The sequence below is a fragment of the Acanthaster planci genome, linkage group LG06 (genome assembly GCF_054643075.1).
Source record: "Acanthaster planci isolate LZ-2023a linkage group LG06, COTS_SCS, whole genome shotgun sequence".
Taxonomy (NCBI): domain Eukaryota; kingdom Metazoa; phylum Echinodermata; class Asteroidea; order Valvatida; family Acanthasteridae; genus Acanthaster; species Acanthaster planci.
In genome coordinates this window covers 20,828,652-20,852,299 of record NC_141782.1, presented here as the reverse complement: position 1 = coordinate 20,852,299, position 23,648 = coordinate 20,828,652, and the positions used below count along the sequence as shown (strand labels likewise).

General features: G+C 41.2%; 1 protein-coding gene across 2 annotated transcripts in view; it reads left to right on the top strand.

Annotated features, from left to right (window-relative positions):
- The window catches only part of LOC110986639 (serine/threonine-protein kinase H1-like), a 33,320-nt gene that overhangs the window by 5,299 nt on the left and 4,373 nt on the right, over positions 1-23,648 (top strand). For both annotated transcript variants that reach the window (XR_015425639.1, XM_022248659.2), the window contains exon 2: positions 22,568-22,894. Coding sequence is in view for 1 of the 2 variants with exons in the window: in XM_022248659.2 (XP_022104351.1) it covers positions 22,568-22,894 (327 nt within the window). In the remaining variant the exon portion in view is untranslated. The remainder of the gene's footprint in view (positions 1-22,567; positions 22,895-23,648) is intronic.

Below are 23,648 nucleotides of genomic sequence, written 5' to 3'. Positions count from 1 at the left end.
CTACATGTATGGTACACCTGTACTTGTAAGTTGTATGGCACATTTGTCGTTCCAAACGTGTAATTGGATCATGTGTGTGCACTTTTCCTCTTGTGTCCATGTACAACTAGACAGGTGTTGTGAAACGTTGATTTGATCAAGCATGTAACCATTGGCATGAAAAAAAAGAAAGATTTGTGACAGCACAGTTCTACACAAAGATGTACTGTAGATGGAACCTTTGAGTCCCGTGATTGTTCTTGCTTGAATATTTGCATAGCTCTACACGTACATGTACATGTATGTACAACATTGTACTGTACATCATCCTAATATCCTACACGTACCAGGGGCTTTTTAAAAAAAGCCGATGTGTGAGTGCCCCAAAGTTGAAAATCCTGCCATTCAATTTGACTCTGGAAATCCTGTCGCTTGCGTGACTGGACAGGTTTGAGCAAACCCCTGTGAAATAAACCGATGTTTGTTTAGTTTTAAAATATTCCATCCACTGGCAATTGTAAACAGTTCACAGCTGCACAAGTTGTGTGTTTCAACAAGACCAAAGCGGCTCTGCACTCTGTTTGTTTTCCAGTGTGGTCTTTATTCAAAACAAAAACTCTGAATGTGGAACGTGTTTCTTCAGTACGACAAACCAGCACAGATTGTGCTGAAAAAGAAAATGAAAGTTGGTATTTGAAAAAGTTCTTTTTGTGAGGGAGGAAAAACTGGTACCAGTACTTTAAAAAATACATGTACATATATGATGTTCGTTTGCTTAGCAAACATCACTGCTTGCTGGTTTTGTTGAAACATAGGATTGAATCCACTCCTAGTGGGAGAAGTCTGCACCAAGTCTTACAGCACCAACCATGGAGCCATTGGTACCCACAAAGGAGTGATTTAGTCATTGGGGTACAAGCACCAAGGTGACCAGCTTCTTTGTGCGAGAGAAACTTCCTGATACATGTGTCTGTAAAAACCTTATATTGTTTAAAATTTTCATTCAGATTTATGAGAAATGACACACTTCTTGGGAGTCATGCAGTTAGTGTTTGTATTCATACAAACATTTCGAGACAGTGATCAGATGCTTCATATCTTTCAAAGCTAAGGTCCCACATAAGAGGACCAAAGCTTAACTGCAGCTTTTAAAGTTAAATGTACATGTATCTTATTCCTCTTTTGGTATTACGATTTTGAAATAAAAATGTGAAAATTAATACCTTGACAGATTCAGAAGTAATGCTTATGAATAGCAACTGACATGACATGTACAAAATGTACATGTACATACCAGAACACGTTACATGTACTTTGTACTGTACTGGTAACTTTTCATAATGTATGTCCACACATGTCCACACTAGCAGCTACATTTGCATGACGTTCAATACAAATTTCCAACTGTAAAATTTTGCCATTATTTTTTGCTTACATGTGTCTTCAATGTTACTGAAATTGAGCAGTATTTGATAAATTATAGAAGTTCATTCTTGAAGATATAACGTTTGTCACATGACAGATGCTTTGTTCCATAAATGTGAAAATTAAATTCAAAACATAAATTGAAAATTACCTGTTATGTATTAAATACTTTTAGTTTACTTTTAGAAACTTTCATTATCTCCAGACGTGTTTGTTTTCGGTTTTCACAATCATTTTTGTTAAAACGACTATTAAACTTCAGCTAAAATGAACACTTCATGTAAGTAAGTTTTTCTAAATGAGTAACGTTTGTCACATGGACAGACATAACATTTGTCACAAATCATAACCTGGGGACAGACAGTCTTCTCATTTTCATTTCAGCAAAATGAACTGACTTTTTCTGATGAATTGTTCGTTATTTTATTTAAATGTATATACATACTCATAAGATAAGTCTTCTAAGATTTTTACATTTAGAGGGAAAAATGGTTGTGAGAAACGTTACAAAGTGAACAGACTTTTGCAATTCCTAAAATCAAATCTTACTTTTGTCATCTGATAGAAAAACAACCACAAGTATGATGTCAATTTTTATTGTAAAAACTTTTCTCCAGAAGGTATACATGTTTTTGTTCAGGTTATCTGCTCAAGGAATGGCAAAATCAGCCTGTTTCATGTTTGTCACTCTGTGGACAGACACCGTGACGTACATTATCCTTTAATTAGCTCTCCTTGAATTCCAGTTTAAGATAACTGAAAGAAATAAAAAACCACAGATTTTGACATATTTCTCAAATGTTATACATGTACCTGAATGTTTTAACAGATGAGTGGCTTTTCTCTCTAAGAGTGGTATTTTAGATTACCTGAAAAACATAAGCTGACACAGTTACCGATATGTGCATGTCCCACCAGAACCCCTAATATAAGCTGGACATTTTTATCAAGATCCTGATTATGTTAACAGTGAACAACCAAATCCTATTAAACTGTGTAAACTATACATGTACATACATGTATATCAGTAAAATTGTTAAAGTTCATTTCTTGACTCTCAACACTGTTCATTAGAGAAAGAGATGATTTTGGTTGTGTGCAAATGTATCCATTAGTGTGGACAGACCCAACTCCTTTTGACTTGAACTGTTCTGGTAACTCATTTCACAGTGAAAAGGAAGCATTGTCTCTGAGGGCATCATTATAAACCAGGCTGAAGCAAACAAGCGGTTCCCGTGAATAATTAATGCTCTGCATATAAAGTAACCTGGCTACAGTGGCACATCCTGTCCTGTTTGTTGTGCTAGACATTGCAAGCACGTGCATTACACATGGCGCTTCATTGATCAATAAATAAAAAACAAGGTGAACACTTCCAAGATTGCTAGACACTCTTCAGGAAAGATCTAAGAAGTTACGGGGAACTTTGGAGTTTCAGCCAGAATATTAGACAGCAGCATGTCTGGGGTGTTCAAATTCTTTTGTGTGAATTTTTGTTAAGCTTGCCATCTGCCATGTTGCGAAGTGAATTCTTTGTGCTTTCTGTCAGGTTGTACGAGCAGGAACTCAGCAGTGCAACTTCCTGCCTACCTGGCAGATGCCTCATTCACTCAATTGCTTGGCAACCAAAAAACCTGGTTTTACATCTCCCTAATACAAGATTCTGTTATTAGTTACTAGTATCCTCACTTGTAGCAAACTCTTTCAGAATATTTCTTAGACGAAATATCAAAAGTGTACCGTTACCGGTAGCATTCAATTTGAATGTTTTTTTAAATTTTTGCTTTGAGTTACTGGTAGCTTCTTCTGAAAATGGGGTCACCCAACTGTTACATTTTAATATTTTGTTCACTCTAGTCAGGACTCAGTTCATAGCATCTCTTTATTTCTTGTATTTCAAATTCAAGATTGATATCCAAAAATAATGGTTTTCAAAATTCCTGGTACTTTATGTTCAGTTTTGCATGATAGGCTTAGTTAAAAATGTTTCATGTGCATAGACATACTTTTCCATACTTGTAAAGGAGACGTCTGGTTCATTTTCAAACTCCAGCAAACTAGGTTTCCCCATAAAAATAAATCTCATTTCACATACCTGGTAGTAATTTGTTTTGTGCACTTTACAAATCGCACTTGTGAAAGTTTGAAGAAAGAACTACAGTACAGCAAGGATCAACACAATGTGAATGACGTACAACTTGGCTGACACTGGATAAACAAGTCGTGAATGTTGACCTTTTTTCAGGATATTGATGTTGAACATTGGACTGTTGATTGTCCCCCTCAAAAAAAAAAAGAGAGAAAAAATGAGTCTATGATTCATTGTTTCTTCAGCGTGTAGGTGCTGCATACATGTACATATGTACATGCAGAACGCATTTCTAAAGGAATAAAAAAAAACCACACAGGAAATAGGATCCACTCCAGTGGAATTATATCATGTTCATCTTTTCAACAAACAGTCAAACTTGCCGACCCTCTTATGCATCACAATGGAGGGCTTTGTTGGCCAGCACAATGGCTGCTCTCTTGTGCTTTTGAGGTTGCCCCTCTAGGATTATTGTATTCCTCGAATTAAGAGATGAAAGGGAGAGAAAGAACAGTATTGCTGGGAAAAAACTCTTTTGTCGTGAGAACAGGGGGGTCAGTCAAAGTACTGAATCTAAAGCTTGCGTTTCTCTGTTGCTAGGGATCTGGTGGAATTGTGAAGCATTAAGGCTGGAGATTTTAATCTGTAATCTGGGTGTTTTTTGGTGGGCGGAGATTGTTCGCCCAATTTTTTAGCAGCGAAGTCTTCAAAAGTGGAATAGGGAATATTTGACCCATCCTTGTTGAGGATCTCAGGTTTGCCAAAAATACAGGGTCGGGTTGAATGCATGTGTGCCAAATGAAGCATGTGGTTATGGTATTCATAATTATGCAACTTGCTCTCCTGCTTTTTCTCCATTTCTCATTGGCTGTTAAGTGTTAAGGTATTTTATGCAACATCTCGGGAGTGCAGATTCCATTGTACATGTATGACTGAACATCAAGTGGAAGTCTTTGGCATATCTATCCTCATCTTGGGGATTGTTCATGGCTGTGTTCCCTTTTTCAAAAGGATATTGCGGAGTCAGTGCTGGTTGTAGAAGTAATTTCAGAGGGTGATATAGGACATAAAAACCTCATTTTAGAAATGGGAAAATTTAAGAAAACAATAACAAGAAACCTGTCAACTTCCCCCCCCCCCGACAGCTGAACCTCGTCTCAAGCCAAAGCTGGATCCATCCCTAACTGCTGAAGGTTTCTGAGGTACTGGTACTATATCAAGGGATGAATTCTGTCCTCGTTCCAGAACTTTGAATGTTCTGGCTGAAGATTGCTAAGGTGTCATGGAGAGGGATTTGTTCCTCATCGCAAAACTTTGAATGTTCTGGTGCCTCTCTCCCAAAATCTTGATGCAGACTTTCCGATAACAACCTTAAACAGCCCTGAGGTACATCGTACATGTGTAGGGAATTACAAACACTAACTTACCGGTACTTCTCCCCCTGGAAAAGAAAAAATTCCCCCTTTGTGTTTGATGTAAATTTATGTGAGAAATTTAAAAGTTGGATTGTCCTCCTTTGAAAGAGTAGTCAGTAGGGTTGAGTCAGTTCGAAAAAATCACTATTCAAATGGTCGGCTTTCAATTTGATCGAATATCAGAATATTTGGTCTCATGAACCGGCAGATCGTTGATGATTAAACTTGTATATACAAAATCAGTTGCAATAATGCACACAATTGTGCATTATAATTACTGTAATACCTTCTCACGTCTAGGAGTATCTCTAGCCACAATTTAGAAAGATTTAAGAGACGAACAATACTTCTTGCCCGGTTGAAAGTTTCTATTCCTTTTAAATTTTTTCATGAATTATTCAATTTTGAGTCTTCGTAAGATTTCTGTCGCCTGTCATTTGAATCTACTTGAAGCAAGCCTCCATAGTGCAATTTTTCTCATGTAAAACCCCCCCAAATTTCTCCCTTTTGAATTTTGCATCCGAATTTTCCAATTTAGAAAATACACTGTACCGTTCGATAATCAATCGAATGCATTCATATTCAGATATTTGGCACAGTGTTAGTGGTGAGTTAATCCTTGCAAAGGCCTTACTGCATGGAGCTCCATGCTTCAGATGACACACACATCCATCTCCCAAATTGCAGAAACTCCAGTAGGGCCATTCCCAACACTGGCCTCATTTAGAGGGTTTCCCCTCTAGTGCGGACTGCCCCACTTGGGAATAACAAGTCGCGGCCACACGCAGGCCCAATGAGTACCTGAGATCTTGGCTAGGTACATGTACATGGAAATGTTTTGTTTGGTGAATAGCTTGGTGGGAGGAAAGCAGCCGCCGAGCTACGTGTACATGTACCTTACCACTGATGATGGGAACAGGTTCCAAATTATGCAACCAGGTCCCTGCAACCAACTTCACTAATTACGTATTAACTTTTCAGACTAGAAGAAAGGTTGAAAAGATTTTGGGGGGAAACAGGTGGACAACAGGTGTAGTGAAAGCAGATTTTACATGGCATGTACGCATCCAAAGGTTGTGTAGCATATTTTGGTAAGACAGAATGCCGGTTTGAATGCAATCTTTTACATCATGCTTTTTTTCCCTTTTCTCTATTGAATTTTGGAATGAACTTGTTTTACTTTTAAGTTGAAATAATAGACTACCCCAGTCTTGTGTTAGCTACAAGTAGGAAAGGAAGTGATTGGCATGATGGTAAGAATGGCCACAAGGGTGTCAGCAGTTAGGTTTTATCGTACCATCACTGGATTTCAACACAGAACTTTATTAGTCGTACACCCTTATCATGTCTTCACAGTAAGAGCATCTTTGCATCCATAGTACAAGCCAATCTGTGTGTACATATACATGTACATGTATGCATGTACAGTACACGTACCCCAATACACGTTATATATGTACATGTACATTGTACATTCCGTTAAAACCAAACAAACGCGAAAATGGGTCTCATTTTGGAAACACACTGAATGCAAACTTGCAGGTGTGCGTGCCCCCCAACAGAACTTCTGTACATGGACTTGTATGTGTGTTTTGGATCAAAGAACAACAGAACGGAGTAGAATACTAGTATATCAGTCATCAGCCCGAAACCCAATCTGCTTCGGAAAGGGAATGTTGATGCTCCCTCCTGGTTTGACAAAACACTGGGGGTGAAAGGTGGCCGCCCCACGGCAGTGGTCACCCTCCCCGATTCCTTTCGTTTTCCTGTGAGGTTTGTGTGTGTGTGGGGGGGAGGGGCCCTTTGTCTGGGGGGTTGAGCACTATTCTGGTAAATTATTTTGGAAAGGTAATATTAATAAGGTTTGAAGTTATAAACTTAAAGTTTTGCTGAAACAGGTGGCATTTGTAGGGCTTATCTCCACAGCTACGAGTGAATAATGGAACACATGTACAAATCTACCAGTAGTTTGCCCTTACTGTTCAGTTCAGTTTCATTTAACTGGCAGAGCGACGGATCTTGTTGGTTAATTCATAACGCACATCAGTGATAGTCTGTACATGGACTCGTACCAGCAAGGAATTTTATTGTGCAGGTTTGTGCTTTAGCGCTGTCTCAGACAGTGCATTTTGTCAATTTGCAAGCATGTTCAAATCTGGTCACATTCATTCACAGCCCACCAGACGTTCAGAGAGGGATATTTCTTTGCCTACATGTAGCTCAGAAACTGTTTCCCCAATCTGATGGATTTTCAGTACCTTAATGTTCTGACAAACGCTTGTGCCAGATGCACATTCTTTGTCGTTAGCTCTGAAGCAGGAAAACTGAAAACTTCAAACCCTAAGGACCCTCTTAAATGTGACAGATCCCCTGTGAAATATAATTAAACACATTTACATTTTGAACACCCTCCCCCAATAAAAAACAGGTGTTTTATTAAAGAGAGTTGACTGGGGAGAAAGACAGTGTTTATTCTTTTCCCGATCGCGTGACAAGAGAACAGAAGAAAGACCATATATAAGTCTCTCAAGTGTCCAGTCAGTGCCGCCTCAGTCGAAATCCGCAGTGTCAGCTTCTCAACATTGTTTGCCTCCATTGTCGGTACCAGCTCAGATGCATTGTTGATGGCAAAAGAGGGGGGGGGGACACTGATACTTGGACGGAGTTAATTGATGCTGAAGCCGAACACAGTTGGCAGTTTGCCTTCAACTTTTCTTCCGTTTTTTTCCTCCCGTTTTTGTGGCTTTATGGCTGTATACTAAATGGTACAAGAGTGCAGCCCATTCATTGTGTCATTTTGAACCTCAGTTTAGTATTTGGGGGAATTTAAAGGTTATTGCTTCATTCCTTGATGTTTTTGCCCGCTTGAAAATCACATTGCTTCATAAACATTATGTTGGCCAGTTATGTGTAGTTGAAGTACCATATAGGGCTTACGGCTGGTCCCTCATCATGGAGACTAGCAGCATCTGTGCTTCATTGGTTTTTAATGTTTTGGCCAATTTGAAACATCCAATCCTTATCTTCATGTTGTTGAAAAATTGCTGGTAATTGAGAATGGCACTTTCCAAAGTCAGGAGTCTGTAAGTAATGAAACTAGAGCCTGGAGCCGTAGCCAAAGCACAAGTTTTGAAAAAAAAAAAGGGCTTCCCATACAAATGTCTTTTGTTGCAAGTTCAGTAGAAACTAGAAAGCATTCATTCATCGGTTGGGACGGATTCTGTTGATGCTTACGCCTGACCACTGATTGATTGCACAGGTAAACATTGCACAGGAAGTGGCTGGACATGTTTTCCGCATCATTATCACTGCATCACCCAAGAGCCAAATCACACACCTCCGTGGGCAAGTCAGACCACCATTTTTGATTTGCTTACAGCCCGACGCAAATGTATCCCAAACAATAGTTTCACCTCTCCTGACTCAATGAGAGAGTCATTTACTCGACTTTTGTCAAGCTGAGCTGTACCTACTCTAAACATAATTTGTTGTCAGTGTATCTAACAACAACAGGACAAGTCAGTTGCATAACCGGTACTCTGCACAGATGTTGGTTTGTGTAAGCTTGTCGAGGACGAGGACAAGATTCCAAAACTACATTGTACATTCAGGTTTCTTGATAAAACTGACAAAATATTGAAAGCTTTGCACATGTACCTTTCCCGTACTTTCTTGGCAGTGAAGTACTGGAAATTTTGATTTGATGACAGATACCGTGGTGTTTTCCTCACTGTGCCTTTAGCTCTGCACTGGAGAAAAAGAGTTTGAGGCAAAAGAGATCGACCTTGAATAGGAGAAATGTGCTCAAATTGGGAACCTCTGTTTAATTTGATCGCAGCATGTGTTTAAGAATTCTTGAAAATCTGGTCTTGAAAATAACAGTTGAAGGTCCAGGAGCTGAATGATTCCACCAGTAATGGCACAGGTCTAAACTGTAACATCTAAATTAGGATACTACAAATATTAAATTGGTCTTGGTTTGGCTGAATTTCTATGTAAATCCTGACCTGATGTGTAGTCCCATGTGTAGCTTACATGTATATACCAGTACATGTACAGTAGCAAAAGAGCACAATTTTCATGGATTCTGGGACATTCAATACAGGCCATGAGAAATTTGGAGCAAGGTTGGGACTGACCTCAGCAATTATGATGAGGGAGCCCAGATGTTGGTTGTCCTGCTCCTGGTCAAGCAGATGACAAATTGCTATCTGAGAGGTTGTAATTGCTGTCACCCTCTTGGGGGTCCAATTACAGTTACCTCCCATGGCTTTTGGGGGAATTGTTTGGGACATTCCCTGTTGACAAGCACTCTGGTGCATTGTAACTCTCTTTCTGTTTTGATTGGAGGGATTGGAACTCAAGAGAAAGTGAGATCAGATTCTTTTCAGAATGGAAAGTATGATCACTTGGGCCGAGTGTTTTATTTCTGCAGGTATTTCTGTGTGTTTCAGATATTGTGAATACATGTGCATTGCAATAGGCATCCTGATCTGTTGCAAATTTTTTTTTTGGCATTCTTGTAATAATGGGAAGATGGAAACTGTGGAGAATTTGTTTCTGTTGTACAAGCGGGCTCTTGATGTTTGACATCTGCAGCGAGCAATGGAATGAAGGCCCACTGCTACCACTACAAATGCTGTTTTTTGATAAATGTTTTCCGTAGGCATTACCTGTCGCATCAGATGAAACATTTAACTTGCCTCAAGTCATCTGTTTTTTTTTTTTCTCCCGCTGTTTCTCTGACAGAAGGCGATCTATTTTGGTAGAGCAAGTTGTCACCCTATTGTTCCTGAACAAATGAAAGAAAAAGTTACTGTTGCTGAATAAGAACAGGGTTGTCTGCATTGTACATGCTCAGGAATTTCTTGTTTTCCTGCTTAGTCCAAGTCAATATGCTCCCCGCTGTGTTGTTCTGTTTTCTGTTGTGTGTGTCACGCACTGTGCCTGATGGCTGGCTGGCTCTTGATTCGAAAACAACACCCCTCTTTCCCCGTTTGCGTGCAGCCTAACCAATCCATTTTCCCCCAACCCCCCATGGCTACAAGTTGACATGTAGGCAGGAACAATGGTGGCCCTACATGTAATCCAGCCACTGGCGCTCCAAGAGGTCACGAGCTATGAAGCTCCTCGTCATCCTTGCCTCATTCCATCATCTAACCTCTCCCTCCCATCTTTCAAGCAAAGAAAAAAATCAGGGCTTGTGCTGTGATTTGGCCCCATGCTTTGCATGTGTAGTTTACCAAAGCACCTGTAAGTGTGTTAGCGTGCAAAGACCGTAGTGCGCCCCTGGGCTGCCTATTGTCACTGCATTCCTGCCTTTGTCCGGCCACAAAGCCAAAAGACAAAGCCCCAGTCTGTGTTTGTTGTTCTTGAGGTGCTTAAAGTTCTTGCTCCGCACGCAACCCTCTGCTTGCTTCACTGAGCACGACTCTGAAGCAGCGCTGTGTGTCTCCTCCTTACACGCAGCAGTAGCAGCCGGGAGTTAACCAGAAATGCGACTAGCTTTGCTGGGTGGCATTGAAGGGGCTAATCCTCCAAGCTGATGACAGGACAAGAAGTGGAAAGTGTGTGGGGGGATGTGCTGACTCACAGTACAGTAGTTGGAAGGCTCTTTGATAACCAGATTGCTTGCAGGAATGGCGCAGTGAATCACAGCCATTGGGGGGGTTACGTAAGGACCTGGTTGTTTGCCAGAGAAATCTTTTGAACCGCACTTGTTTGATGGAGTTTTAATATAAAAGTCTTGAAACTTGAAATAAGGGAATTCGATCTGATAGGTCCGTGTCTGTGAATTTCAACAATCTTTGGCATTTTCCCCTGTATTTAAGGATTTTATTCATTTTAGGACTTTTTTCAAATGGAGAAAGGATATATCAATGTTGAGGGTTTAGAGTTTGTGACTGTCTAGATACATGTACATGTATATGCGGTACATGTAGTAATAATGTTTGTATTGATTTTAAATGAATTTTTGAAAAAGGGTAAAAGTATGTATTGTGAAAAAATTAACAAAGCGGAAAGAATTGTGCGAAAAAACAGGCATTGTCAAAAGTTCCTGTCCCATCTTTCTGAGACTGTGATTGCCTCACTTGTTTTATGCTGCTGTTTCTGCATTTTGTTATGGAATTCCTAGCAGCTGTTGAGTATGTCAACTGTTTGTGTATGTACCGGTGGCATTTATACACAGAAACTATGACTGTTCATGATAAAATCTATAGGATTTGAGCAGTGTGAAAAATATCTATAATGACCTGTAAGTGTACATTTCTGACAAAGCATGGTGCCCTTTGTAGATCACCCAATGTCTGAACCTTGATGCTTTTTCAAGAAGCTAAAGCCAGTTTTCCAACTTCACCAGACCCTCTGCAGAACTGCATTTAGGGATGCAGTCCACTAATTCAAGTGAGAATTTCTTGCCAGCTCATCAGCATTAAAAGTGCCCCCACAGTATTTTTTGAAAAGGAGATTGTTTGGCCCCTAAAATGGTGAGATTGTGTAAATCGTTGCCAGGATCAACTCCCCAGGTCTTTGAGCTTTCATATGAGAGCAGAATGGCTAAAAACTACGGTTGAAAAAAGATCTCAAGTGCCGGAGAAAGTTGAGGGTTGCCACCTGAATAATGGCTGCAATCAGACTTCGGAAAAATCACTTTTTTGGGGGGGGGGTAATTCTGTTTTGTGGGAATAATTAACAATGTAATTGATTAACCACAAAAAATTGAAAAAAATGAAGAGATTAGGGACCAGACAATTATTCCATTTGTGTTTCAGAAATCTCAGGGATGTTGGCGTGCATGTTCTTGGGCCCTGAAGAGTGCTGATTTTACACTGTTTTCAGTGGGTCTTGAATTAGTGCACTGTACCCTTAGAGCACACATTTGCTTTGCACAGATTGGTAAGCAACCACTAAAACAGGTTACCAGCCAAAAAAAGGCCACTGATATACACCTGCATGTAAACTACCGGTAGCTGCATTATTGTTGGTGTCTGGTTCCCGCCTGTTTGTAATTAGCTGAGCAGTGTGCCAAGGGACTTCTTCATCTGCAATTTAAAACTGAAGAGAGGTTTCGGAAAACCCTTAAACCTTAAATAGTAGCTGCTATGAATTTTTCGTAGGGACAGTTTTTCTTCAACTTCGTATTCTTCTCCACTGTATGAAAACTCTTTTAAATGTATTGAAAATTGCATTTTATAAGCAATTAAAACTTATTCATGCTTTTCTGGACAACTGAGGGCGTGGTTGCTGTGAAGTCATCAAGAGAAGGCATGGTGCACTACATGTACATGTACGTACCGGTAGGTTTTTCTGTTCAAATTGTGAACCCAGAACTCACTTACTGAAAACACATCCGAGAAAGGGATTGATGCTTGCTTATTACACATTTACAATGTGAATCAGCAAAGAAGAGAAAAATGACTCCAGCCAAATCTACAAAAATGCAGGACTCGTTTGCGTACAGGCCAATGTAACATTGCTGGCTTCTTCCTGTAATGACATCACAGTTTTGCTCATGAATATGGAAATACACATCAGCATAAAAACCAAAAAGACGGTAAAATACATGTACATGTACCCTTTGAAAAAGCAAAACAATAGTTGAAAATAAGGTGGAATGAGACTCACAGGTGCATTTTGAAGATTTGTATTCAAACAAATTTATTGCAGCTACATGTACTCTTTAAAGTCAGATTAAATGTTGGAAAAGCCAATACCCACTTCTTATATTCCAGACATGTAATGCACCTAAATACGCATCTATCGAAAAGCCAGCCACATATAACTTACATGTAGATCAGTGGACAGATCTGACAACCTTTGCTGGGGAATTTTTCTTGACCCCTCTGTGGCTTGTTGACCAGCCGTCCCGTGCAGTCCTATCACATCATCTTGGTGATCCCTAGCCTAAAAGTACATTCTCCACCTAGAAATTGTTTTTCAAAAGTGTCACATAAAGCAGGCCCTAATGGAGATCCGCTGTACGTGAAGTAACTCAAATGTAATGGTTGGGTGGATTTGAATACTGATTGGTTGATTTGATGATTTGGGAAAGTTTTGTAAATGATTCCATGAATCTTTTTTTTTTTACTGACTGGGGCGGTGAAAATCAAATCTGATAAAGGTTTGTGCATGACACTCTCTGATTTTTTTTAATAGGAAGTGGCTTCAGGGTTGATTGACATGAGCGGATTAATTGTAGGTTAAGTTAAATTTTACAAGGGTAGCATTTTTGAGAAAAACGGTTTCCTTCAAGATGGTTCTTTTTGGGTTTTGTGAGGGTTCCTTGCAGTTGTGCATTTCTCCATCCTTCACTGTCAGTCTCGAGCATTGATTTCGGCCTCTCAGGATTTCAATTAAAATCTAAGGAAAAGGTTACACCACCAATAATTACTCTTCTCAATTTTTTTTAACAGCACTTAGCCATTTGGAACATGCCACCAAAGGAAAAGTGCTCTGTTTGAAGGAAACTGGCCTCAGTCACAATTGGGTCATGTCTTATTTTGTTTGTTAGAGGAGATGTGATCTGGTTCCTGACCTGGCTTGTGCCTCCCTGGGGACCCCAAGTCCTTTGCTTACACTTCTCTGGTCTCTGGGGACAGAGACAATTGTTTAAACCTTCTTGTCAGCAGATCTTTCAAACTGAGCAAAATCCATGGAATTTTTGACCTCAATTGTTTGCTCCTGTCTAGGGTGCCAAGTTTACTGTTCAAGCAGAAAAGTGCACACACACCCCCATACTCGTACTTGGGTTAACAATGAAAGTGTGCCCATACTAACCAAATCCTGGTCAGTGCACTGTGGTGTAGGATGCTGATTGTTGGTTTTCTTGCTAATGCAATTTACATCAGTCGGTTTGCAGATGATGTCATACGGTTTGACTTCAGCCTGTCTACCAAGCATTGGTACATGTAGATCCAGAGCTTGCCCCAAAAGGGCAAAGTTTTTGGTTATTTTTGACATATAATGAGAAAGACAATTTTGGGGGCCAATTTTTATATTCCTTTCTTTCCCAAAGCCCCACAATTTATCCTCATGGCTAAAAAAGGCCAGAAAAGGTTACCCTATGTTGTACATGTAAATGTGCATAAATTAAAGAAATTCCCATTATTTGCGCCCCCCTCCCCAAAACATCCGTTTCTGGAGCCGCTACTGCCGTACCGGTACATACATATATGTACCATCTACCATCTTGATCAATGGATTGAGATTGCCATTGGTGTAATGTACCGGTACATGTACATAACCTGTACATGTACATAACCCTTATGCCATTTGTAGTAACTTTCTGACACACTTTCAAGTCAGGGCACCGTACATGTACAATGTACATGTTCATGCAGATGACTGAATCTGGCCCTGCTATGAACCATAGGGCTTGGTTTTCCCAATGGGCCTTTTCACGATAGGGCCTATCAACCCAGGTTGAACTCCACCCTCAGCGGACCCATGACCGTGCCCCCCCCGGTTGAAAATTGGAATTTTCAAGCCCGCGTTCAACCCGGCGTCGTTTCACATTGGTTCTTGCGAACCGATGACCACGAACGATTTTTAACTCGGGTTGAAAACTCTCGACCCTGGTCTGGAGCAGAATTGAGGTCAACCTGGGGTTGAAGTCAGTCTTTGGGTTGACGCAGGGTTGGCATGAGGTTGAAAACTTGAGAAGTTTTGAGTGTGAATCGTCGCCAGTTTCTAACCCTGCATCAGCCCTGTATCAACCCCATACATGTCATTCTTTGAACCTGCTCTTAAAGTGCACAGTACGCATCTATTTACACTATATTTTCTTTTTTTGAAATTCCTATAAAGATACGGTATGGCTGACTGAGATTGCTATGTTTCTCAACATGTGACCAAATAATGCACTGAGTGTACATGTACATGTAAATTCACAACAAAAGGCTCATGCATGCCTGCGTTAAGTGACACCTCCCCTGGTTTTCAAAGTCTCAGTACTGGCAGTTTTGAATAATCCTCCCAGTTCAAAAAACAAGGTTCTGGTTTCAAACCTTTGGTGCCACCGTGGGTGCCATGTCCTTTGACCTCCTTTTGTGCAAAGACCAACTGAACTCTGCCTCAGCTCAAAAGCCTCCTGATCTTCCATCTTCCCTGATACTCTGGTCCAGTCCCCTGAGACTTCCAACTTTGCCCTAGGACCCAAGTTGACCCAACTCTAACATTTAGGGGTCAGAGGCCAAGGTTGAGCCATTTCCATCCACAGTGTGCCAGCTGCTCAGTACAATGGTGAGGGATTATTAAGGGCTTTGCTAAATATTTAGGCTTTTAACAGTTCAAATGTATGAATTGCAAAATACTATGGTATATGTACGCTAATAAATTTGAAGGGTCTGATCCTACATGTGCAAGGTCAGTGTACAGGTTTCTTGGGGAGAAAAATAAACTAATTCATTTCAAAAGGAATGTGTGTACCGGTAATTGAAAAAAAAAAGCTTGGAAAAAAACCCAGATTTGTTACATGTGTGTGTGTGTATTTCATTCAAGCTTATTGCATGAGAGTGCCCAGCCGGAGTTCTTATTGGTATACTATACATGTACTCTATGTACTTGTGTTCTCACTTCAAGACAACAATGTTTGCCAGAAATTAGCTCTAAGGAGTGTGGGAGAACTGTTGTTTCACGTGATTGTTTCCTCACAAGTTTGCTAGATCTCGGCTGATTTGGCAGACAAATATTGTGTGGCCTCCATTTAACTTGGGCTGCCATTCATTACAATTATTCAGTCTGAGCACGGAAGTCATGGACATGTGCCAGTATGTCAGCTACTGGTGTCCCTAAGCTGGACAAGTTATAAATTTACATCAGTCCAGGAAACGTCAGTGGGCCTCAAGCTGTGTGTTTGGAGTCCACAGGTGAGAGAACGTTATCACCCTGGTGCATTCCTGTAAGCATTTGAAAATTTCAGACATATTGGCACACCTGTCAATGGTAGCGACCATAAAATGATTGCAAAAAAGTCGGCCTACCGGTACATGTAAGCCGATGTTGTAATATTAGCATTTGTTATACATGTACATACATGTACGCTCATATCAATGCTGCTTCAACAGATTGTCACACATGTTGTGCTGCGTTTGCTAGCAGATTACCAATTCTTAGGAATGAGGGGAAGGGGTGGGGGGCGGGATGAAGTGCTGTATACCCCCAAAAGGGTAGAATTTTTAGTGCAGTGTCAGTTGGAAGAACACGGATTTGTGCTGTATACCCCCAAAAGGGTAGAATTTTCAGTGCAGTGTCAGTTGGAAGAACACGGATTTGTGCTGTATACCCCCAAAAGGGTAGAATTTTCAGTGCAGTGTCAGTTGGAAGAACAGGGATTTGTGCTGTATACCCCCAAAAGGGTAGAATTTTCAGTGCAGTGTCAGTTGGAAGAACACGGATTTGTGCTGTATACCCCCAAAAGGGTAGAATTTTCAGTGCAGTGTCAGTTGGAAGAACACGGATTTGTGCTGTATACCCCCAAAAGGGTAGAATTTTCAGTGCAGTGTCAGTTGGAAGAACACGGATTTGTGTTGTATACCCCCAAAAGGGTAGAATTTTCAGTGCAGTGTCAGTTGGCAGAACACGGATTTGTGCTGTATACCCCCAAAAGGGTAGAATTTTCAGTGCAGTGTCAGTTGGAAGAACACGGATTTGTTTCAGCTGACCCAAATTCTGTGCCCTTTGTAGTCATCCTATTCAGTCTGCCTCAGACGAGGGGATTGAGTTTCATGAAGAATGTCTGGTGCTAAGGAATTCTTGGCCTTTTAATAATCTGTCCTAACCCCCTTGTTATCTGCCATCAAGTGGTGCAGTCTCACTGTTCCTTTTTTTTTTTTTTTGCAAGCGGCCCACCATCGGCTGAAGCAGCATTTTGATTTATCATCTGATCGTGAAACTGTGCCAGTGATGGCCCTAACTTGCAGGTGGTACATTTCCAAAATTGAAATGAGACTGCGGATGACATTTTTTGGATTCTTTGGAGGTGTATAAACTTTTGGGGAAAAAATTACGGATTACCTTCATTCCCTCACTCCTATCCAGGATCAGTTCATATTTGATGTGTGGAAATGAAATTTTATGGATCAATTTATGGTCCACTTATGCTGTCAACATTTCAAACTTTACATGGGGGTGGTTGATAACTAGCTTTAACGGGAGGGGTAGGGAATTCATCAAGATAGTGTCAGAACTTAGCTCTTCTACTTCTAGGACCACCTCCCAATAAATTCCCCACACCTAACCCCCTGGCCTGCAATGTCCATACCGTAGACGTGAAATCCCAGGTACTTTGTGCCGTACACTTTGCCAATTAAAACATCAGAGTATTGCTACATACAAAGCAACATCCCAGCCATTCGGGAAAAAAAGGGTAAGATATCTGTTATTACCTTTTTTTTTCTTGTCTGTTAGACTTCACAGGCAGAGAGCATAGTTTACACTCGCACCCTGGAAGACCGGATGTTTTGTTAAGAGTGTGGGGGTAAATGCAACTTGTCAACTCTTACGGTTCTGTAGCCCATGTGAGCAGCACTTTGGGTCCTCAAAAACCCACGCGATCAATCACTACGTGTAAATCTTTGCACCACAGCTTTAGGTGTTGGTAGGCTGAGTTGAAGCGTGGGTCACAGAAACTGCATTCTGATTGCTGAACCTCAAGAGCCGTCTGTCGGAAGTTTGCAGCAAGTGTGTTTGAAAGAAAGTATTCTGAAAGGAAAAAAAAAAGAGACTGACTTTTGAAGTATTTGTTTATATACGTTATGCATGTGTAGTGGTGTAGGGGTGTGAACAGAAACGCCATAAAATATGATGAAAACGGTCATTGCAGATTGGACTGAAAAGCGTTTGTGAATAATATCCAGAAGAAAGAATGGTTACCATACCCCTATCAGACCATGGTGATACTGTTTGCTAAACATTTCCACTTCTTTATGGTGACCTAATTTTCATAATTTATAAAGTCTAAGATGTTGAGCAAATGTGTCCTCTGCTCAATGTGTCCTCTCGTGAGAGTTCAACACTAACAAGTTTGCCATTAAATTGTCTTTGCTGTTTCAAATTTCACTTTTCCTGGTAATGCGCAAGCAAATTTAGAGAAACCAATCACACACAGATCAAATCACTTGAAGATACACGTAAATCACGTCTCATTGGTCAAAGTCATCAGGTCAGCTGCAGTGTGTATTTTCAATTTTAGGAGGCCATTTTTTCCACGTAAGATTGGAAGAAAGTGGCCTTATGACCAGCAGAGATCAGGGGACTGCTCAAGGGTTGGGAAGTCCAGAGATATCCCCCCTACATCTTGTAACTGTGACCTCTGGTCAAGTCATGATTGATGTTGTGTTAGTCTAGCTGTTCGATAAATCCTGGGTCAGTGAGAAAGTTCATTTCCCTTGGCTGGTGGATTGAGGGAAGGGTCGTTAGACTGAAATTCCTGTCAAATCACCTGTGCCACTGACAAACGAGGAAAATTTGAATAAGGAGCAACATTTACGTTGGATGCTTACTCACATGTGTATTGGACTCGTAATCTCATGCACCATGGCACTGTAAAAAGGTGTCTTTCTATTGCAAAACTGCAGAAAAAATCCCCCCCCAAAAAACAAAAGCAATTCCGAACAGACCCTGCCAATCCGAACAAATAAAACATCATAAATCTCACAGACACCATTTTTGTCTCGTTTTTTGGGGTTTTTTTTTTGGTAAGTGTACATGTACATGTAGGCATGGTTTTAGTTTTGCGTTAATATACATGTACCTGTGCTATCCAAGTCTCAACATGATGTCCAAGTGGTCAATATCCGGACATGTCTGAAATGACAACCTAGCGCATTTTGGGGTCAGAGAGTACCAGCTTCAGGGCACAGGTGTACTAATACCTGTACATGTACTGTACATGTAAAACAGGGGTCCAGCTAACCTGCTGCTATTTGACCTTTCCCCTCACAGGAGGAAGATGTTGGTATCAAAGAGTAACTTGCCCCTCACTCAAAACAACAGAAAAATCACCAGTTTACAACTTGCTGTTGATGTTGTTTGAAAAAGAAATGCTGTAGTCCATTATTATTTTTCCTTTAAAACATTGCCCTGCAGGACTGTAGGGACTGGAAATTCTTGTTTGTTTCGTTGTGGCTCATTAGAAAGTAGAGCGAGATAAACGAGGAATGCCAGCGGTTGTAAATGGGTAATTTGAACCAAAATAGGTTTCAATCACAGGGGACCAGTGTCAGTGAACATGCGGTAGGGAGTTTCAACATCGCAAGTTTACCAGACTGACCTCCCTGGCCAGCCAATCGAAGCTGTTGGGCAGAAATGAGACCAAGGCTGTTGACTGGCTGATGGCTGTCAGCTGACTCTTTCACCTTAGATAGGAGACTCTTGATTGGTCACAGTGAGGTCACGCTGCAGCTGCCTTGCATACAAAATTGGCAAATCACTGGGTGTCTGCTGGGCAAATGTGCTGTGGACTTGCCTGAACTGAGAGGCTCAGGGAGTGTAGGGTATGTCACACTATAGCACATTTCTGCAAATATGCACTGACTGTTAATTACTTCAACCCTAACCCTACATAATACTACAAATTACTACTTGTTGTAAAATGTAGTACTGAGCGCTGTCGCTTGTAAGAGGACATGACTTTATTGTTCTTTGAAGCCATAAAATACAATAGAAAAGACAATGTACCATACAGTGCTCTGGCACTATGAATGCATGGCTTTATTGTTAGCGCTAGGTCCTTCAGGCTCAGACTACTACTTAGTATTTGTAGTACTGAGTAGTGTAAGCCGAACAATATGCTTGGTGGTTAGGGTTAAAAAATAAAATGTGACACTTTTTTCTCTGACTTCTTTCTGGCATGCTAGGGGGCTTTTCTTGCCATGCTTTCAGTCTTAGTTCCAGCTCAATAGTTGAGGAATTTTTGAACAAATGAACCCTTTCATAACTCATCGTACATGAACGAGAAGAAGCAGAATTGGCAAAAATAGAAATCCAAACTGCCCACAGCTTTTTGTAACTCACACAGCTGTGACACCCAACTTTCTCCTTGTTAAAGATGATACACCAGCTTGTAAGCTTACGTAACAATTCCAAAAAGGCCCTTTAAAACATTTCAGAGTGGCTGCTCTCAAAAAGTAAACACGAAAGAAAATTGGATCCAAAGGTTAACAGTTGCAAAAATCTACATCTTTCATGAGGCTTTTCAAAAGAGACAGATATTGAGTGCACATATTGCTCGGCTGTTTACATTTTAAGTTGGAAGGATTACAAGATGAATGGAAAAATATTATTGACCTTAAAAACCTTTAAAAATGTGAGCATTGTTCCTGCCAGCCATCACAGTTTCCTGTCAGGTCTAACAGAGAATGTGAACAAAAATGCGCTAAAGTGTAAATATTTTAAGTTGTGCATCCAGATGTTTATCCCACAACACCACCTGGCTCAATTTTTCCCTGTCAATTTCCGACCGAAGGATATTGGCTGAAAACGTGTTTATCCATGGTTCTGTGGCAGCTTGAGGCCACTTCTCTTGCTATGAGAAGCTTGAGTCAAACCAACAACACCTGAGTGACTTGAGCTTTGTTTGTTTCCCAGAGCAGATTCCAGACTTCTCTCTGGGCACCTCAAACAGGGCCCCTCACCACCGGAACCACTGGGACAGGACAAACTGAACCGACCTCTTTCTTGTCTCATAAACACCTTCGGGAAAGAAAGAGCCGACTTTAAGCTGTTGGCACCCGTCCAGCTTTTCCTTTCTTTCTCAGTCCCGGCACCTTTTTTTGTGCCAGGTTCATGCTGGCTCATTGTTTTTGGCTGTCACGGAAGCGGTGTCATATTTCTACTGGTTGAAGGAACTGTTGCCCCGTCTGTGTGCCCAGGAGAAGTGGTCGGTCGATGACCAGTCTGGTTCCCCGTGCACAGAAGGAACATGGGTCTGACCCAGTTTACAAGTTGATGTGGGGTCCGTGTTGAAATGGTTTGTTGTTGATTTATGACCTGAGGTATGTTTTTGTTTCACTTGATTTACCTGCTCTGCATTAATCTTTCTTTGGCAGGAGCGGGAGAGTTGAGCCTTTGATGAGAGTGCAGTATAAGTTCGGTTCAGTCGGAGTTCATAGTCTCTTGTTGAAGACAAATTTTCTTTTTGTCTGGGTGGGACCATTTTTTTTTTCTTCACATGGTCTATTTTTACCCCTGCACCTGTAAACTGTCGTAGTTGTTGCCATGGTAACTAGACGGCCTCTGGCTTCCGAGTGGAATATGCCAGCTCTTTGTCTAAAAACTGGGGTGTGATGTCAAGTTGGGCAAACAAAGCATACTTTTTGTTCCCGCCCCCTCCCCACTTGTGACCTACAAGGGGGGATGTATGTATGCATTAAAACCCCGTTCATGGGGGGGAGGGGTTGGAATTTCCTGACGTAATGATAGGAGCTTATATTTATTTATCTGCCTACTTGCGCTGTCCAGATTTTTCTTTTGGGAGGCTTTTCAGGGGATGTGTTCTCCTCACGGGACTGTCTCAGCCAAACCAGGTCAGAAGTAGTGACTTTATAACCTGGTTTATACAAGTCACTCCATGGCTTGGTAGAAACAAGTAAGGAGAGTGTTTGAGGCTTAGCTCTGAGTTGAGAAATTTTCAGAGTGGTTTGGTAGACCCGCTACTCTATCTCGTAAAGTTAACGTTGGCTTGAGCGACTGTATGAGGGAAAAGAATGTGGTTGAAGGAGATCTTTGGTGTTGAATTGATGAACCGCCATCAAGCTGTGTTACTGCATTGTAACAGATCAAATGTGTAATTTCGTTTGCTAAAAGATTTGGTAGTTGTGGATATTATTAAGGGAATAATTATGTGCTTGGCCGGTCTTAAACGTGGGTTTGAGACCGGCTCAGGAGAATGGACGTGATTTGTTATCAGCGTTCAGTCTCCTGAGCTGACCGGCCAAGCACATGCATGTACTAGTCTTTGTTCCCATTCATAAATACATGGACCTTTTTAGTCAGAGAGTCAAAGGAAGTCAATATGATGGATTGCCAACAATTTTGTTCCAGAATGTTACTTCCATTTTTCAAGAAAACACCCCAGTCCATTTTATGGTATATTCCTTGTGCAAGTTGTCCAATAGAATCTCCTTACGTGGACTTGACGCGCGCGTGGTGCGGGTGTGGTGAGCCGCATGCACTCAGCCTCTTGACCAATGAGAATCAATTAAACTGTCTCGTATCCAGGTGCCAGCACATGATTTATGTAGAGGGCATTATCAAAGGTTAATACACGGGTCAAGTTGCAGTTGTTACATAGGAAGACTGTCTGAGGTATTTATGAATGTTGATTAATGGGCATCCTCATGTGCTATGATTCTGTCAGTGATACTTTGTATGCATCTATGGAGGTTGCCAAATGTGTAAAGATATTGTGCATATGGGAAGAACCACCAACATAGGGATGGTAAGTCAGATCTTGTACAAAGGCTTATTCAGATGGCTAGTAGAATGCTGGTATGGTGTTCCGGAGGTTGCAGGTTCAAATCACACTCCAGTCAATTTTGTGGTTCACCTTTATAAATAAGATTCCCAGGTAGCGACAGCCTTGTTTTGGAATAGTGGGTCACTCATAGCCATATTTTGTATTTTTTTGTTTTTACAGTTGTTAATTTTCTTTTCACAGCCATGGAAGGACATCTCGGCATCCGGTAAGGACTTCATCGCCAAGCTACTGATCATCTCCCCCGGCGAGCGGCTCCCAGCCGCCGAAGCTCTGAAGCACCCTTGGATCGTCACCAATGCAGCCCAGTCGAGCCTCAAGAACCTGCACCGTGCCATCAGCCACAACTGGCTCAAGCATACCTCCACCCGCAGCCGGTCCAGCAAGTCGGCCCGCTCGGCGCGGTCCACCAGGTCTAATCGCTCTAACCGGTCCAATCGATCCAGCAGATCGGACAAGATCCGAGTGCAGCTGAGTGAGCTTACAGATCTCTCCAAAGAATACAAAAAGGTATGCTGGATTAATCTTTGGAAGGCCGTAGTATGATATGCAGTGTTTTCAAGGCACTAGGGGCCTTTTCCATGAAGCTAGATACCAAGATAATCGCTCAGTACATAAAATCTTTACCTGACAGAACAGTGTACATGTATGTACATGTTCTGGTATGTTGCTTGGAACTGGCTTTGTGGCTGAAAAGTTGCTCAACAAGCGTGTTCAGGAATATTAGTTTCAGGACAGCCTTTTTAAATAGGGCCCAGGAACAGTAGTGAGGCACATTGTCTTGTATAACCTTGTACGAGGTACATGTACATATGTTTGGAATTCATGGACAGCTTTACCAAAAACATCAATATTAGAATCCTTAAGAGTCGAAGCCAATCTATAATCCCCTTCTGGAATAGACTAGTTTGGCCTGTTTTTGACCTACATGTACTGGTATCATTGTGATGTCACCATCTCTTAGATAGATCTCTACACGCACATACATGTATACCCTGGTTAATGTGCGCGTACGGTGTATGTCACACCATGGAATATCATCATTTTGGAAAATATACCAAGCAGAACTTTACTTCATACAAAGCCAGCTTTCCCATTGTAGAGCCAACCCTTTTTCAGTCTGTAGCCTTTTCATTATTATTTGTCCTTGTCCTCTGGAAATCCCCAAAACTCTCCATGTCATCAAACCCCTCCCCCTTTGCGTGATCAGCACATGGAGGTGCAGTTGCACTTTGTCTATTGTTCAGCCTAAAGAGTTTATTTC